At 41.8% G+C, this 16,348-nt stretch overlaps 1 protein-coding gene across 3 annotated transcripts in view; it reads left to right on the top strand.

The window, feature by feature from the left end:
• Positions 1–1,915: 1,915 nt before the first annotated feature.
• MAK (male germ cell associated kinase) overlaps positions 1,916–16,348 on the top strand; it is a 75,289-nt gene continuing 60,856 nt past the window's right edge. For 2 of the 3 annotated variants that reach the window (XM_058285220.1, XM_058285219.1), the window contains exons 1-2: positions 1,916–2,014; positions 10,073–10,403. In XM_058285220.1, coding sequence (XP_058141203.1) covers positions 10,303–10,403 — 101 coding nt within the window. In that variant the 5' untranslated portion in view covers positions 1,916–2,014; positions 10,073–10,302. Of the gene's footprint in view, positions 2,179–10,072; positions 10,404–16,348 lie in introns of all 3 variants that reach the window. The other variant, XM_058285221.1, reaches the window with a different exon arrangement.

Raw genomic sequence — 16,348 nt, 5'->3', positions numbered from 1 at the left:
ATTATTAAAGCCAACTCATTCCTGGTTCTTTGCATCAGCAGCCCTTTGGCAAACTAAACCTCCAAGGCAAAGAAGTTGGGAGTGACTCTGAACGAGATGGGAACTCAATGCAAGATTTTAAACAGTGACGTGGCAAAAATTGCCTTATGCTTTAACAGGATCACCTTGACCCCTGAGAGAATATACTGAAGGTGGATGTGACAGTTTGAAGCTGGATGTACCCCAGAAAGACATGTTCTTAAAATTAATTATTCCTGTGGGTGTGGACCCATTTAAGTAGGACCTTTTGTTGTACCATCTCCACCCCACCCCACCCCCCTTGTCTGCTCTCTGTGTCTTCACAGTGCGCTTTTCTATGTCTGCCTTCACCCTCATCAGGCAGCCCTGGGAATTGATCCCAGGACCCTCTGGAGTGGGAGAGAGGCAACCACTCTCCTGTGCCACCCCAACTCCCTGTGTCCCTTATCTGCTCTCATCTCTGTCTCCTGCTGTGTCACCTTGCTGCGCCAGCTCTCAGAATCCACTGGCACTCCTGTGCAGGGTGGCACTCACGTGTCCGTGTGGGCCCACCCGCCACGTGGGCCAGCTTGCCCTCACCAGGAGGGCCTGGGCATTGAACCCTAAACCCCCCATATGGTAGATGGGAGCACAACTGGTTGAGCTGTATCCGTTTCCCCAGGTTGGATCTTAATTCTCTTACTGGAGGACTTTATAAAAGGAATGAACACAGAGAGAGAGAGAGAGAACTTCACAGAATCGTGAGCTGAAAGCCACACACAGGAGTTTCTTGCCATGTGCCTGAAAAGCCAAGGACTGCCCTCAGCTGGTCTTTGGGAGAGAGCATTGCTTTGATGATATCTTGATTTGGGCATTTTCCTTGACGCTTACTGTAAGCGAATAAATTCCCATTGCTTAAGCCAAACCATTTCATGGTGTTGCTTCAAGCAGCTTAGGAAACTAAAACAGAGGACAAGGATGGAAGCAGATGACCAGTTAGCAGGCGACTGCAATTATAGAGGTGAGAGCTGAAGTTGGCTTGGATTAGGATGGTGGTAGTCAGGGGGCTGAGTTTTTAAAATGTAATTCAGATCATATCACTTCCTGTTTAACTCCCTCTAAAGGCTTCCCATGACACATAGAATAAAATCTAAACTCCTGGACCCTGGCTCTGGTGCCGTCCTCCCCCTCTGCACAACTCCCTGTTCTTCCCTTTCCTATGTGGTGTCCTTTCCTCTGGTCTTTATGTGGCTGGCTCCTTCCCTCATGTTTTGGCTTAAACGTCCAACCTCAGAAAGACGCGCTGAATCCCGCCCAGTACTAGAGCAGCACCTGGTATGTAACAGGTGCTTGGTGAGTCTTTGTTAAATAACTTTGTTTTCCCTTTATTTTCGCCTCTAAAAATAACAAAAAGGGACAAATGATACCATTGGTAAGGTTTTTACAGCCCTGAATTGATGGAACTCAATCCCAAGGGGCATCACCAAGTTATCACCAGTCTCCACCCTATTGCACACCTTTATTTTTACTTACTTCAGGAATGCTCTAGATGCATACTTGAGGAACTGCCCAATATACAGAACTGCAATACAACAGCAGTCTGTCCCCAAGCAGTATAGAAGTAATAAAATATAGGTAAACATATGCTTTTCTCTTCTCCTATCGAATCCGGGAACCAGGTTTTATTCATCAAGACTTTGCACGATGAATTGGAGGGAAAACAAAATCCAAAGACCAAAATAGGCAAACAAACCAGCTTCTAACAAAGAACTTAAAAGGTAGTCAAGACTCTCCCAAGCCCAGAATCTAAAGGGCAGAGACCACTAGCTCAACGTAGGCTCTCTTAAGTCCCGCCCCCGGGGGGCGGGGCGTGCCGGGAGGGCGGGGCTTCCTCGCGCCGGGAGGGCGGGGCTTCCTTGCGCCGGCCCGCTCCCTTCCGGGCGGGGAGTGAGCGCGCCCCGCCGTTGCCTAGGAGATGAAACACAAGCCGCGGGAGCTTCACAAGGGAGTGAACGAGGTAAGCGGCTGGCGCGGGCTGGGGATCCCGAGCGGGCTGCGGGGCCGCCACCCTCCGTCCTGCGGGGCCGCCACCCTCCGTCCTGCGAGGCCGGCCCGGCATGTCCCCCCGGCGCCCCGTCCTTCCAGGGCCAGCCTCCGCCGAGAACCCGGGCCCGGACGCCGGTAGGGGAGGGACGCGGGGAGGAGGGTCCTGGAGGCGCGGGGCGGCTGGGAGGGGCGCTGCCACCTGCCGGCCGGGCTCCCCGAGGCCGCCAGACGCCTCCCTGCGCTCCCAGACGCCGGGGTCGGCGCGGGGTGGGCGGGCGGCCGCGGGGTCGCAGCCGTCGAGCGAGCCCGCCCGGGTGCTCCCCGCCCCCCGGCTCCCCTGCTGCTGGGGCTGCAGGGGAAAGTGCTCTCGGGAGCGAGGGAGGGTCCGGGAAGAGAGGGGAGCTGAGCTGGGAATTGAAGAACAAATCGGAAGGGGGAGAGTGATAAATCCGTGTCGGTGCTTCCTCCCTGACGTGCGGGTAAAGCGGGGTCCCCGCGCAGGTGGCTCTAGGGGCGCCCCGCCGAGCCCGCGTGGAGCTCGAACACGCGGCCCCGGGGACGACCCCTTCCCCCCAGACCCCTTCACGGTCACCCCGGGAGTCTTTTTAAGGGCCCTGCGGGAAAGGATCAGACAATCCATATTAACGAAAACTATTCCTTTACTGCAAGTGAGACGTTTTAACTTAAGGATAGGGTCGAAAGTCGAGTGTCCAGGGAGTGAGAGAACCAAAAAATGGGGTTTCAGTGATCAGTACCCTCGATTCTAAGTGGAAAGAGATTTGCACTTGTGTTTAGATGATCTTATAAATGAGCAGACATTTGTTCTGATGATAACGGAATTCTCACAGAAGGAACCAAAAGTTCTCCGACTTTTTTGGATCAGAAAATAAGATCTGGAAAACAACCCATTAAGATAAAATAGTGATGTGGGCAAAAGTCGCTTTGAAGCTTTTGAACTTCCTTTGTCTTTCCCCACCCTCCAAGGGAGAAGCCTTCGCTGGCCTTGGGCAGGGATGTTTGAACTCTTTGTTAGGGTGGGTTTTTTTTTTGTTTTGTTTTGTTTTCTTGTTTGCTTTATGTTTTTAAGTAATCTGTGAATATTAGCACAGAGCGCCGTGCTTTTTCTTTTAAGACTTTTTTTTGCTTTTAACACCTCCTCTTTACTTTCTGTAAATATATGACTGTTAGTTTTAATTTATTTTTTTTGGTTTTTAAACAATTTTGTGTTTTCTATAATGTCAATTACCTTTTTGTTGTTGTTGTTGTTAACAACAGTAATGCCAGCTTTTGGGCCATTTCATAGACATCTAAAACGTTATCTGTTCAGTGACTGTCAGACACAAGTTTTACCCTCCATTTGCCCTCTATGATAATCTTCTTTAATCCTGGATAAATCCCTTATTAATCCCTTATTAGCTGGCAGAAGCTGTTGAGAATAAAGCTCAAGTTTACAATAAATATGCACTTAAACAGTAATTGTGCACTTAGATAAAAATAAGAAAACTAGAATTGGAGAAATACTCTAAGGTGTTTATTTAGCATGTCTATAATTGAGCCTCTAAATAAATGTCTTTTATTTAAATCACAATATAAGGTTTGTTTACCCCATAAGAAAGTCAATAAATATTGTAGCTTGACTGTAAAATTATAATCTAATAGAGTTCCTATCAGTTCTGTTAAATTAATTGAGGATCATAGCAATATTACATTTCCTTTGGACTTTGTTGTGTTGCATAGATATGTTTTTATCTATTTTATTTTGTGGAAATGAAACAGATGTATATTCACATGTATATAATCGCATATGTTCATGTATATAAGAAATTGTGTTACTATATCCCGGTTTTGCAGAATTAGCTGTCCATGGGTCAACAGTGAAGAAGATATGTAACTTGTAGAGCAGTCCTGTTCCTGTTCATGAATGGGGTCCACGGAAAGTCTTTATTTTCTTAGATTATGTCTTCTGGTTTTTGACTAGTAATCCGTTTAGGGCCTGGCTGTGGTGTACTGATACAAGTAATTGCTTATGTGCTATCAATGAATGGGTACCTGGGAATGATAAAAGGAGCAACTTCATCTGTGTCTCTGTACATTAGGCCTTGACTTTTTCAGGAGGACAGAGGGCACAGTTGAATGGTCAGCTTCTCACTCCTGGAGAGAGAATTTATTTCGTAGTTAATCTGGCTGGAAAGAGGCCTGTCCAGAGTTTTTGCTTAGGCACAGAGTATTTAAACTGGTTTCTCTTCAGCTAACTGGTAGGGCTCAAACTGAACAGGTTCTTAAAGAGCTACAAATCTGAACTTTCTTTTCCCCGTCATATTCGGAATCTTCCCCAGTCCACCCCACCAACAGAAAGAAGCTGGAAAATGGCCATGCCCCTTGTTTGTTCTTCCCCAAACATAAGCACACCCTAACCTATGACCCTCTTCAACTTAAAACAAGGTTGGTGCTTCCTCTGCTAATTTGGAAGATAAGCTGAGACACTGATTGCAGGTTCCACAGCAGCCGCTCTGCACACAGTGGGGCTTCCAGGCCACGGCAGACAGTTCCCAATGGCCACGCGGTCCTGCTGTGCTGGAAGTGCTGCAGCAGGCTGAGGGCGGCCCTCGGGCTGGTGTGAGGGGCTTAATAGGGCAGGGGAAGGAACTTCATACCACCACTTCTGCCAGTTGTTGGGCCAATGCAAGGTTAACATTTGAGGACTCTTTCTGGCCCTGTCTTACCTCTGCATTTCCGTTCCTGCCTCCTTCCCCCATCCCATGTTACTGGAGGGAGCTCCCTCCTTTATTAAAAGCATTATGTCCTTTTCTAAAATTGCCTACATTCCTTTCCACCTGTCAAGCCATCAGTGCTTGCTGTTCTTGGTTAGGTGTCATCTTGAGAATGATTTCATTTAAAGAAACAAAACAAAACACGATGCTGTTATCCCATTAAGTTTCGTAATCCGATAATTTTCATGAGGGGAGGTCTGGGTAGACTCCTGCCTCCTTTAATCTACAAATCCTCAAGCTTTCTTTCCCTACACTGTTTCTGGGCTCCCTATTGTTTTTCACAGTGTCCTCCCAGCATGCTTAGATGACCCAGCTATCGAGCTAAGATTTAGTCTTGGGGTGGGAAGCAGTACCATCTGCGCCTTCCAGTTACTTAGTAGTGCTTGTTGTTTTAGGGTGAAGAGTTGAATTAGGAATCTGGAAGTAGAGGGCAGTGAGCAGTTCAGGTTATTGGGTGAGTCTGCATGGTTTGGATTCCTGTAGCTGCATTAGTGATTGCAAAAGCCAGCCTCATTTCATAAGAACAAGTTGTTAAATTGGGGCTACACTAAAAAAAGACAACTTCAAGCATAATGCAAGTATTGGACTGACCTCATCCCCGACTCTCTGGCTGACCATCGGTGGGCCACTTAATCCTTCTGTGCTTTCATTTTACAATCTTACTGACATGGAGAACATGATGGCCTTTTGGACAAATGCATTCCCTATATTGTTACTTAACTAGAAAGGATCAGGAACTTTGGAGAACACATTTCCTTAAGAAAGATAGGTCTATGTCGCCTTAAAGAGGTAACCAGAAAAGAATGCAAAGCAATTTAATATGCTGGTAGGAAATGTAGTTAGATACAATCCTAAATGTTCAGAAGAAAATATATTTCAGTTGCGATTTTGTTCAATCAGAGCATGTAGTACAAAACAAAACAACCCAAAAGATCTTTCAAAAGTACATTTGCTTATCCAGATTGAGGAAATATTAAGAAAGGCAACTCTCTGCTTTGGTCAGGAGCCATGTTGAGAGGTGTCGCCTTTCTCCTAATGCCTTAATCTTTAGAATCAGTGTCAATAATGTAAAAATCACTCACAAAGAAAGTATTCATTTGCTGCCATTTTTAAAAGGCCATTAGCTCAGACTTAAGCTGTGACAAAGAAAGACCTAAATAGAAACTGAGGCTTCTGTATGTCAACCTCCTTTTCAAGATCATAGGCTGAGAGTTACCATAATCTAATTGGTTTCACATTTGCTCTTGACGGGCTTATTATCTATATACAGTAAGATAAATGATAAATTAATACTTACTCTCCTGTTATTTAAAAACCCCACGGAATTCTTCCAAAGTGTTCTATGAACAATTAATATGGCCTGTGCATGAATTCAAACATATCTAATTCTGTATCCACGTTTACATAGTTTCCGGAAAGCCAATTGAGTGATATAGGCCCTTTAGGCTTTGAATGTTCAGGAAGAATATAGACTCAATGTGTATTTGAACTTAACATCCAGACAGAAGCTTACCTGGTATCCAAACACACCCCTGAACCCTACTGAAAAACTAACAGAGTCTTTTTGGTGCCAAAACCTCTCCTGGCCCCATCCCGTGTGTCTCTTGTATAAAAATGACCTAAAGGCCCTGCCCTGGGCCGGGTTTGTTTGGACAGAAGTCCATTGGGCCCTGCTGGTCATAATACATCTTCCTTCTCAGAGAATTCCTGCATCCTAGCCTTCAATATGTGATCACTGAATCCTCTCTGCTTCCGCTACACAATGACATTCCTACATATAGGAAACAACATGGTTTTACATTATTTCCCTGCACATGTTCATGTTTATTTTTCTAAAAAGCCTGTTTTTGGAAGCCTTAGGTACCTTGATGACCACAACATACCCTAAATTAGTCCTGAATTTCTGCATGCAGTAGAGAAGCATTTTCTATTATTTTACTTTATGGAAATGAGAGTGCTACAGCGAGAGAAAAATAATCTTTGAATTTATAGTTTGTCAAATTTTAAAAGGCATTTTAAGACAAACTATATTTAATGGTACCAAACATTTTGTTACCATCTTCAACTAAGCATAAAGGCTTCTAACAGAATGATGGAGATTTTAAAAAGCAAAATAAGAATGATGAAGAGGTATGCAAGGTGAAACAGTTCTTGAAATGCAGAACCAAAATAAAACAATTGGAGGAAACTATTGAACTTTGTTTTAACAGTGGACACTAAAGCCATGCTGTGTTTGGTTTTCCTTGCATCACAGTAATAAAATCAACCTATTGAAGGCTTAAAAGTCTGCATGTATGTTTTTATTATAACAGATCCACAATCCCATATCTGCACTTCCTTAATCCAAAAAGCTTTGAGAATGAAAGTTGTTTTCTTTTGAAGCATGTGGCAAACACATTTACAGCAAACATGACCAGAATGGCATGAGGCCATTTATGGTCTTTGTTTATTTTACTTTTCATACATTTTTCTGCAAATATATTAAAATGCTGCTTGGGGGTGTTATATAATATATGATATATGTACCATATTGCTTTTCCAAAATAGGAACATTTCCAAATTCCAAACCACACCTGATCTAGGAGTTTCACACAAGGGATTGTGGGCCTGTACGAGATTCTGTCAACACCGCTCCTATTTGACCATTTAAAAAATATCATGGTTCCACTGTGCTCAATCAGATAATGGCCACTTCTGATGGCATGACACAAATTGGAAAATCAGGTAGGGGAAAGGTTTAAATTTGATGAGGATACTGCCCAAAGGACAACCTGCAAAGTCATTCTCCAGAGTCCTTTCTGGAGGAACACATTGGGCTTAAGATCAAACAACCTGGATTTGAATCTAGGCTTTGCCATTTTTTTTTCAGTAATAAATTTCATTCCTTTTGAGAGCCAAAGAGGTGATATAAAGCAGTGCACTTTTAAAAATGTATTTACCTTTCATATAATCAACATTTAAAAATAAATTTCTCTGTCGCTAAAGTAATCATGAAAAAGTCATCTACATTTACTGTACTTATAAGCTGAGTATTACTTTATGAATTACTTTAACTTTGCAGCTGGTCATGTACTTGAAAACTCTACTACATGACAATTAAATGTAATACCTGATATTAGACAGGATCTTGTACTGAAGGAAAAACCTAAAGGATATGATTGAGTCACTGACAAGATTAAAATGTGAAGAGTACATTAAAGTGATGTTTTAATATAAGTTGGGGTGAAGGGCCATGATGTTTGTACCTTAACCTTAAATGGCTCAGAAAATGAAAATTTTATGTGTATGTGGATATAAAGAGGACACAAAATGAAAATTTTATGTGTATGTGGATATAAAGAGGACATAAATGATAAAATGGGGCAAAATATTAACAATAGGTAAATCTGGGTTCTTTGTGTGTTCTGTGTTTAGTAATTTTTTTTGCAACTTTTCTGTAAGCTTTAAATTATTTCCAAATAAAAAGTGTAACAGTAACAATTAAAATGCCTATACATTAGAAGAGGATATTAAAAACAGTAACAAATAAAATGAACCACAAAAAACACAATTCTATAGCTCAAGCCTCAGTCCCCTTTTCCCCATCCAGGGCTCTTTACATTTAGTGGTACACAATTTTCCAAAATGTTAATGTTCTGTCTCTTGAACTCCCTCTAAAGTAATCATATACATGCTCAAATACACACATATATGTAAATGTAGTTTTCCATCTTGTTTCATTTTATTAGTACTTGATAAGCTTTTCTTAGTTTGATGTAAAATAAAATAGCATAATACTTAAATAGAACGTGAAATTCTTTTATAATGCTCTTCATATAAAACAAGTTTGCTTTATACTTACTAATTTGGGTACTTGTATTCTACAGGTAATTTACTAAGAATATAATTTTAAATTCAATTTGCCAAATCAAATATGATGCTAAAACTGACTCAAAGAATGGGTATACTATAATTGCAAGATTTTTCTAAGGACCAGTTTGCTGTAATATAGATTATGTTCAATAAAATATGAATCATACAAATCAATAAGCCAATATTTATTGAGCATTCATAGGATAATTAGCACAGTGCCTTGTAAATGAAGCCTTAACCAAATGAGTATTAAGAGTCTATTATCATAGAGTATGGACTAGAGTGGACTTACTGATATTCTATTCATGAGCTATTGTGATTAGTAATCAAAGAAAATGTGGCATTGGTGTGGAGAAAGTGGCTATCGTGGCTGCTGGGGGTTGGGAGTGGGAGGAAGAGATGTGATGTGGGGGCGTTTTGGGGACTTGGAGTTGTCCTGGGTGGTGCTGCAGGGACAGTTACTGGACACTGTATGTCCTCCCTTGGCCCACTGGGTGGCCTGTGGGAGAGTGTGGGCTATGGTGTGGACCATTGACCATGAGGTGCAGCAGTGCTCAGAGATGTATTCACCAAATGCAATGAATGTCTCATGATGATTGGAGGAGGTTGTTGTTATGGTAGGAGTGGGGAGCATGGTTGGAGGGTATATGGGGACCTCATATTTTTTTAATATAACATTAAAAAAATAAAGACAAAAAAAGAAAATAATGTCTATTATGAAGAAATAAATTTATTATATATGAACATCATTCCACATAGCATAAATTATTTACTGACATTGATATTTATATTATTTGTAATTTGATTTTCCTTGTATTCTAGATTGCCAGTGTTGTTGTTTTTTTTTCAAAATTGCTGAAAGCACATGAAGGATTTATGTTTGAAATTCCCTATTTTGATGATGTACAAATTTTATGTTAAGTCACTGGAGAACAGCCTTTTGGCAGATTTCTAATAGTCTCAAGAATATTTCAAATGTCCCTTTTTATATTAAGAGAATTGTGGAGCATAATCATGTGTGTCATAACATCTGAAGAACAATAAGTTTTCTGGGACTCTACAGTATTTGCCTCTATTTTTTTAAAACAAATTATGTTATTGATCTAAGAATTAAGTGTATTAAGATAAGAGCCAGTATAGATGACTTTTTATTATATAGGATGGTTTTCTCTTTCTGCATGTGTGCCAGGTGTACAGTGTAGAAAGGATGTGGCGAAGCACTGATCCTTTCACTCACACATACGCACAGATGGAGATCACTGTTATCTTTGAATTTGTACAACTGCACATTTTTAGATTCTGGGGAAGGATCCAGTAGAGCGGGAGAGGTTAAAGAGCAAAGAGTTGTAAATGTTTTGAAGAGACTCATTAATGAAAATCTTTTTTTCCTGTTTTGTGTTTTATAGGGTGTTCATAAGAATGGAAGCGCTGTTTCCCTGCCAGATTCCTAAATGCTATATCTCATGAACCTATATAATCTTGGAGAAGAGTCTATATTTAATGATGACAAAACCTATCACCTGTCTGACAACCACAATCTGAGGGCAAAACGGAATAAAAGTAAAGACGTGTTTAAATTTCTTTTGAAGAACGAAGTCATTTCAGTCAATCATTTCTGCTGCATTATTTTTCCAAGATGAACCGATATACTACTATGAGACAGTTAGGGGACGGAACCTATGGGAGTGTGCTTATGGGCAAGAGCAACGAATCCGGGGAGCTGGTGGCCATCAAAAGGTACCGTTGTGCAACAAGGCAAAGTTTACCTTTGCAATTCTGATCTTTATTTCCTTTGCTTGCCTGAGAATATATTCAAACACAGAACCTCATGGCATTTGGGCCAATGTGGAATGCCATTCTGGAAAAAATAAAAGGTTCTGCTGATCCTTATGTATAATTTTTAGTTTCCTGGTTTGTCCAGATACATTGATAAACCCAAAATTGTCAGTGATCCTCTTTTTCTGCATAATAAATTTGTCTGAAACTGAAGGTAATGTTTGGAATGTTTTTAGACTGTTAAAATTGAACTTTTAGAGTACAGAGTAGAGCTTGCTTCTTTAAAACGATGGGTCTCAAATCAGGTGTTATTCATAATGTCAAATTATGTTCTGAATGGCATATGGTATTTTCCTAGGTCTAGCAATTAAATAGAATTATGTTCTGTTTTCAGTCTCTTGTATTAGATATCTATTGCTGTGTAACAAATGAGCGTAAAACTTAATGGTTTAAACTATGAACAAATATTAGCTCACACAGTTTCTGCGGGTCAGGAGTTCAGGAGTAGTGTAGCTGAGTGGTTCTGGCTTGAGGTGTCTTCTAAGGTGGCAGTCAGGTACTTCAGGAAGCGGTCATCCAAAGGCTTGACTGGGCGACTGGGGCTGGGGGATCCACCGCTGGGATGACCCACTCACACGCTCGGCAAGGTGCTGCCCACTTCCTCTTCAATGGGTCTCTCCACAGCCGTGCTTGAGTGTCCTCATGACATGGCAGTTGGCTTTCACCAGAGTGAGTCTTGGAAACTGGCTTCCACATCAATCAAGTGATGAAGATCTAAAATTTAAGTATTTTGACATATTTATAAATTATTAAAAATTTAAAAATACCATGATATAAAGCCTGTTTAAGGAAATAATGTTAAAAAACATTTAAAAATAGCCATCATTATCAATAGGTAAATGTACAGTGAATAGTAACTGATATGAAAAATTTATTGACAAGACTTAATAAAATTTAATTTAATACCCATTCATGTTATTTAGAAAATCTCCTAACAAATAGGAATAAAAGGTTTCCCTAACCGGATAAATCCTATATAATTCAAAATCTTACAGGTGAAATATTAGAAGTACTACCAGTAAATTTAGTTTTAAGAATGACTACTGTCACCCCACTGATCAAGATTGCCTTGGAGATTCTAACTAATGCAATAAGAGAAAAGCAAAAGAAATGAAGTTTAGACAAAATGAGAATATTTTCCTTACTTGTAGATTATGTGATTGTGTAAATTCTCCCAAAGAAATACTTCATTATGCATAAATATATTTGTATATAACAGTATTTTTAAAGGATGGAAGTATGTACATACAATTCATAATAGCTGTGGCTTCTTGGGGAAGGGATAGGAGAACGAGACTGGAGGTTGGGTCAAAGGTTATTAAACCTTTCCTGTTTCATATGATAAAAACGTTAATTATTCCATCTGGGTGGCAAGAACATGGTGTTTACTTATTCGTAAATTTCATAAAATGAACCTGCTTAGTACTAGGTAAAGCCGTGGGAGAATTCAGAAGCCAAAAGTTGCAAGAAGTCAAATAGAAGAGGCCATAAATACATAATTCAGAAATTTCTGTTATAAGAAATTTAAATTTCTGTTATAAGAAATTTTAGAAAATCTAACCAAAAGTAATTTTAAATTGGGATTTATTTTTCTCACGTAGCAAGAAATCTTGAGGTAGAACCTTGTCTCAAATGGTGTCAAAGAGCTAGGCGCCTATATCTTCAAAAAATGGCTGCTGCAGCTCCAGATAGAGTATGAATTCCAAGTAGGAAGAAGCAAGGAAAAAGTGAGGCCAGTTAGTTACTGACTCTTCTTTTAATTAGGGAAACAAAACCTTTCCAATGCTCCTAGCCCATTTGTTTGTTTGTTTGTTTTGGCTAGAAGTGTGGCACATGGCACACAAAGCTACAAGAGATGTGGGAAACAAAGCATTTAGCTGACACTTTGTATCCCTGTATAAAAACCTGGCCCTGTCAGTAAAGAAGAAAAGACAATGTCATAACTTAAAGACAGAGCAAAAAAATGAATAAGAGGAAGAGTCACATGAAAAACTTGAAAAAATTTTAGAAATCCACTCAATATATAATTGTTAAACTCCTACTTCTCTTGGTACTAGGTACAAAATGGTGACAAGATAGTTTACAATGTAGTGAGGATGACAAACAGAGTAGACTAATTATAGGAATTTTGGATCCTATGGTAGCAGAGAGAAGGCTTTCCATATAAAATGAGAACTAACGGAAAGGAACAAATTAGCAAGAAAAAGAGAAGGGAAAATAATCTTGCTGCAGGCACAGTAAGAATAGCTTGTACCAAGGCCTGGAGGCGAGGGAGAAAGTGTGAAGGCTTAACCAGAGTTGAGTAGCTGAAAGAAATTTAGATGGCTGAAGTTAGATTATGAGTGGAGCAGAGAAGGAATGCAAGGCTAAAAGAGCTAAGCAGGGTGAAATCATGAAACCAGGGTAAGGAATTTATCATGAGGTCAGTGAAGGTCAGTGAAGGATTTTCAGCAGGAGAGCTGATATGATCAAATATTGTTTTAGAATGATCTCTTTGGCAAAGAGTGGAGTCTCGATTGAAGAGGTCAAGATTGCGCACAGAGTGACCAGCTGGGAGCAGTAATCTTGACTGCTGGTCAAGAAGGTGGATGGTGACCTGGTGCTGGGGATGGACGTTAGGAGGAAGGCCTCACAGGAGGTGGTGACTGGGCATGGAGGTACGACTAAAGAGGGGGAATATATGGGCCAGCCCCTGGGATTCTGGCTCAGATGAGTAGTGGTGATGCTGCTCATGATGACAGGGCAGGGGGAAGTCACAGGCCTGGAGATAAAGAGCCTGAGTTCAGTTTTAGACAGAATGATTTAAAAATGTCTCTAGGTAATTGGATATTAGCATTGAAATCTCAAAACAGAGGGCCGAGCTAGAGATTTGGGAATTGTTAAGATGGTAACTGAAGCAGTACAGAGGGAGAAGGGGAAGAGAAGAGGTCCTCAAATAGAGTCATGAGGAACTCCAGCATATAAAGGATGGGCCCTAGCACAGAGTCTTCACAGGAGACTGAGATGGAGCCACCAGAGAGATAGGGAGAAAAGCTGGAGAGTAGAAAATATCAGAACCCAAGGGAAAGATCTAAAGAAGAAGTGACCACCTGGAAGACAAGTAATAACTAATGCCTGAAAAGCTTGTATGTTATTTAGGAGTGCTTCTTGCAGCAAGTAAGAAACACCCAAATCAATAGCAAGTAACAGAACCAATGGCTTACATGAATAGTTTGTTTGGAGATTGACAATTCCAGAGTTCTGTCAGTGGTTCAGTGGTGTACTCAAGGAGTCCAGTTGTTTTCTTTCTGCTTCTCTATACTCCATACTGAACTCCCACATGTTTGTCCTCAGACATGTCACCCAGTGGCCACATCATGGCTGCCTCACTTCCAGGCATTGCATCTATGTTCAAGGCAGGAAGAAAGGAGAATAGTACTAGCAAACTGTTCCCTCATTTTTTAACAGGAATTAAAATATCTTACCAGAAGCCCCAAAGTGACTTCCTCTTACATGTTTTTGGTCAGAACTGGGTCCTGTGGCCTGCCTTATCTCCCAAGAAGGCTGAAAAGGGCGTACGTACTCTTCCAGCCTCTCTACCAGGAGCCAAAATGAAGAGAGCCGGAAATGGCCAAGTAACCAAATAATAGTAGATACAATTATTGGTGTGTTTTTTTAGATTTAAGGAATATGACATAATTAATGGCAGAGCGGAGAGTTGTTTCAGTGGAATAGTGTAAGAGATAAGTCACATTGAGAAGCAGTGAGGGTTGTGTGACGGAAGCCCTGAGATTTGAATAGTTGTAGAGAATGTGTTAATGAGCTCTTAAGAAAATCAGAGGAGGATTGCCAAGCATCAGCAAGAGTCGTCTAAGTTTATCTGAGTCTGGTGAAGTGGAGCTACTGGGACATTTTCATGACTTTTCTTCCCACCTTCACTGTTCTGCACAGAAAGCAGACCAGAGAGTGGTGGGCGGCAAGGCTGATGTGGTAGGATGCTGAGATAGGGGGTATTCGGAGTATGTGAGTACCCTCGACAGTGTAGTAGTGAAAGGCTGATTGAGGGGCCCAAGTGGGATTATAAGGCAAATAAAGCCAAGCAGGCTCTTGTAGGAATGGCACAAAGTTGAGTCAGTGGATGCAGGAAGCAAATTTGATGATGGTGGGACAAAGGAGTCTGAACTTTTAAAGTATGTTATCCTGGAGAACAGCACCAGTGCTCATGATATGAGGTGTTTTTGAGTGACCATGTGTGGCAGATTGAATTACATACCCCAGGAAAACGTGTTCTTAATCTTAATCCATTGCTGTGCGTGTGACCCCATTGTAAAACAGACCTTTTGATGAGGTGGCTTTGAGCCGAGTGCCGGCATGGTGAGCCGAGTGCCCACATGAGCGCCCACGTGGCGAGCCAGTGCCCACGTGGAGCTGGTGAGCAAGCGCCCGTGCAGTGAGCCAGGGCCCGTGTGAGTGCCCGTGTGGTGAGCCAGTGCCTGCACAAGTGAGTCACGCAGCAAGATGATGATACAACAAGAGAGAGACGAGGGGAGAGTCAAGGTGAAGCACAGCAGAAACTAGGAACTGAGGTGGCACAGTTGACAGGGAGCCTCTCTCCACATCAGGACTCTCCAGGATCGAATCCCAGTGAATCCTAGAGGAGATCTCGAAAATGAGAAGAGAAGACAACATGGACAGCAAGAACAGCAGGGTGGGAGGAGGGGAAGGGGAAAAATAAATCTTAAAAAAAAAAATCCAATCATGCCTTTCCCTCAACTATTTTAAATTTTCCACGTTGAATAAATTCTGTGTATCAGATGAAGATGACCTGCCTGTCCTTAATCTTCAAAGTGGGCAGTAAAGCTGTACCTTTGAAGGGAAATTACATTGTCTGGAAGAAGGTATTTTTTATTCCCAAAGCCCTTAAATAGAAAAACCAAGGAGTTGCGGAGCAAAACGAGACTGAGAGCTAATAGCATAGTACTGAGCTGGCCAGACAAAGCAGGGGTCTGGCCCGGCAGGTGGTAAGTGATGGGCAGGGTGGGGTAACTGGGGAGGGGCACAAGGAGGAAGGCCTGCACTGAATTCAGTAGGCAGGGGGACAGGGCTCTTTGTCCAGGCCTGCAGTGCAGTCAGAGGCTGGGGTGAGTTGGTGGGCGAGAGGTTAGAAGTTGGGAGAACACTGTAGCAAGAGAAAAGGTAAACAGTAAAGAGACAGAAGGTCACTGGTAAGAAATGTTGTGTTATCGGCTGCCGTTTCAAAGAAAGCTAAAAGACACAATTCATGCTAGAGGAGGGTGGTAAGATCCCCGCTCCTTATTAAATTAGCAAATGCTTATAAGCACCCTGCCCTTTAAGGAGTGAGTGACCATTCCATTTCTGAGGGTCTCTAGTCTGGGGGACACTTCCTCATGAGCCCATCTGTGGGTATAGAAATTCATTCAGTCATTTAGAAAATATTGATGTAGCACTGAATATATGCCAGAAACTGATGTAGGCATTTGGGGGTGTCGTCATATTAAGGGAGAGAAGAGAACTAAACATAATAAATAAGTACATTATATAGTACATTAGATGGCAATAAGTGCTTGAAAAACAAAGAGTAGATGGGAAGCGGATGTGCCTCAACTGATAGAGTGTCTGCCTACCATATGGAGGGTCCAGGGTTCAAACCCAGGGCCTCCTGACCCATGTGGTGAGCTGGCCCATGCACAATGCTGCCGAGTGCAAGGTGTGCTGTGCTGTTCAGGGGCGCCACCGCGTAGGGGAGCCCCACTCGCAAGGTGTGCACCCCGCAAGGAGAGCCACCCTGTGTGAAAAAAATGCAGCCTGCCCAGGAGTGGCGCCGCACACACGGAGAGCTGACGCAG

Source organism: Dasypus novemcinctus, chromosome 22, assembly GCF_030445035.2.
Source record: "Dasypus novemcinctus isolate mDasNov1 chromosome 22, mDasNov1.1.hap2, whole genome shotgun sequence".
In the NCBI taxonomy this organism is placed as follows: domain Eukaryota; kingdom Metazoa; phylum Chordata; class Mammalia; order Cingulata; family Dasypodidae; genus Dasypus; species Dasypus novemcinctus.
This window is presented reverse-complemented; position numbering and strand designations above follow the sequence as displayed.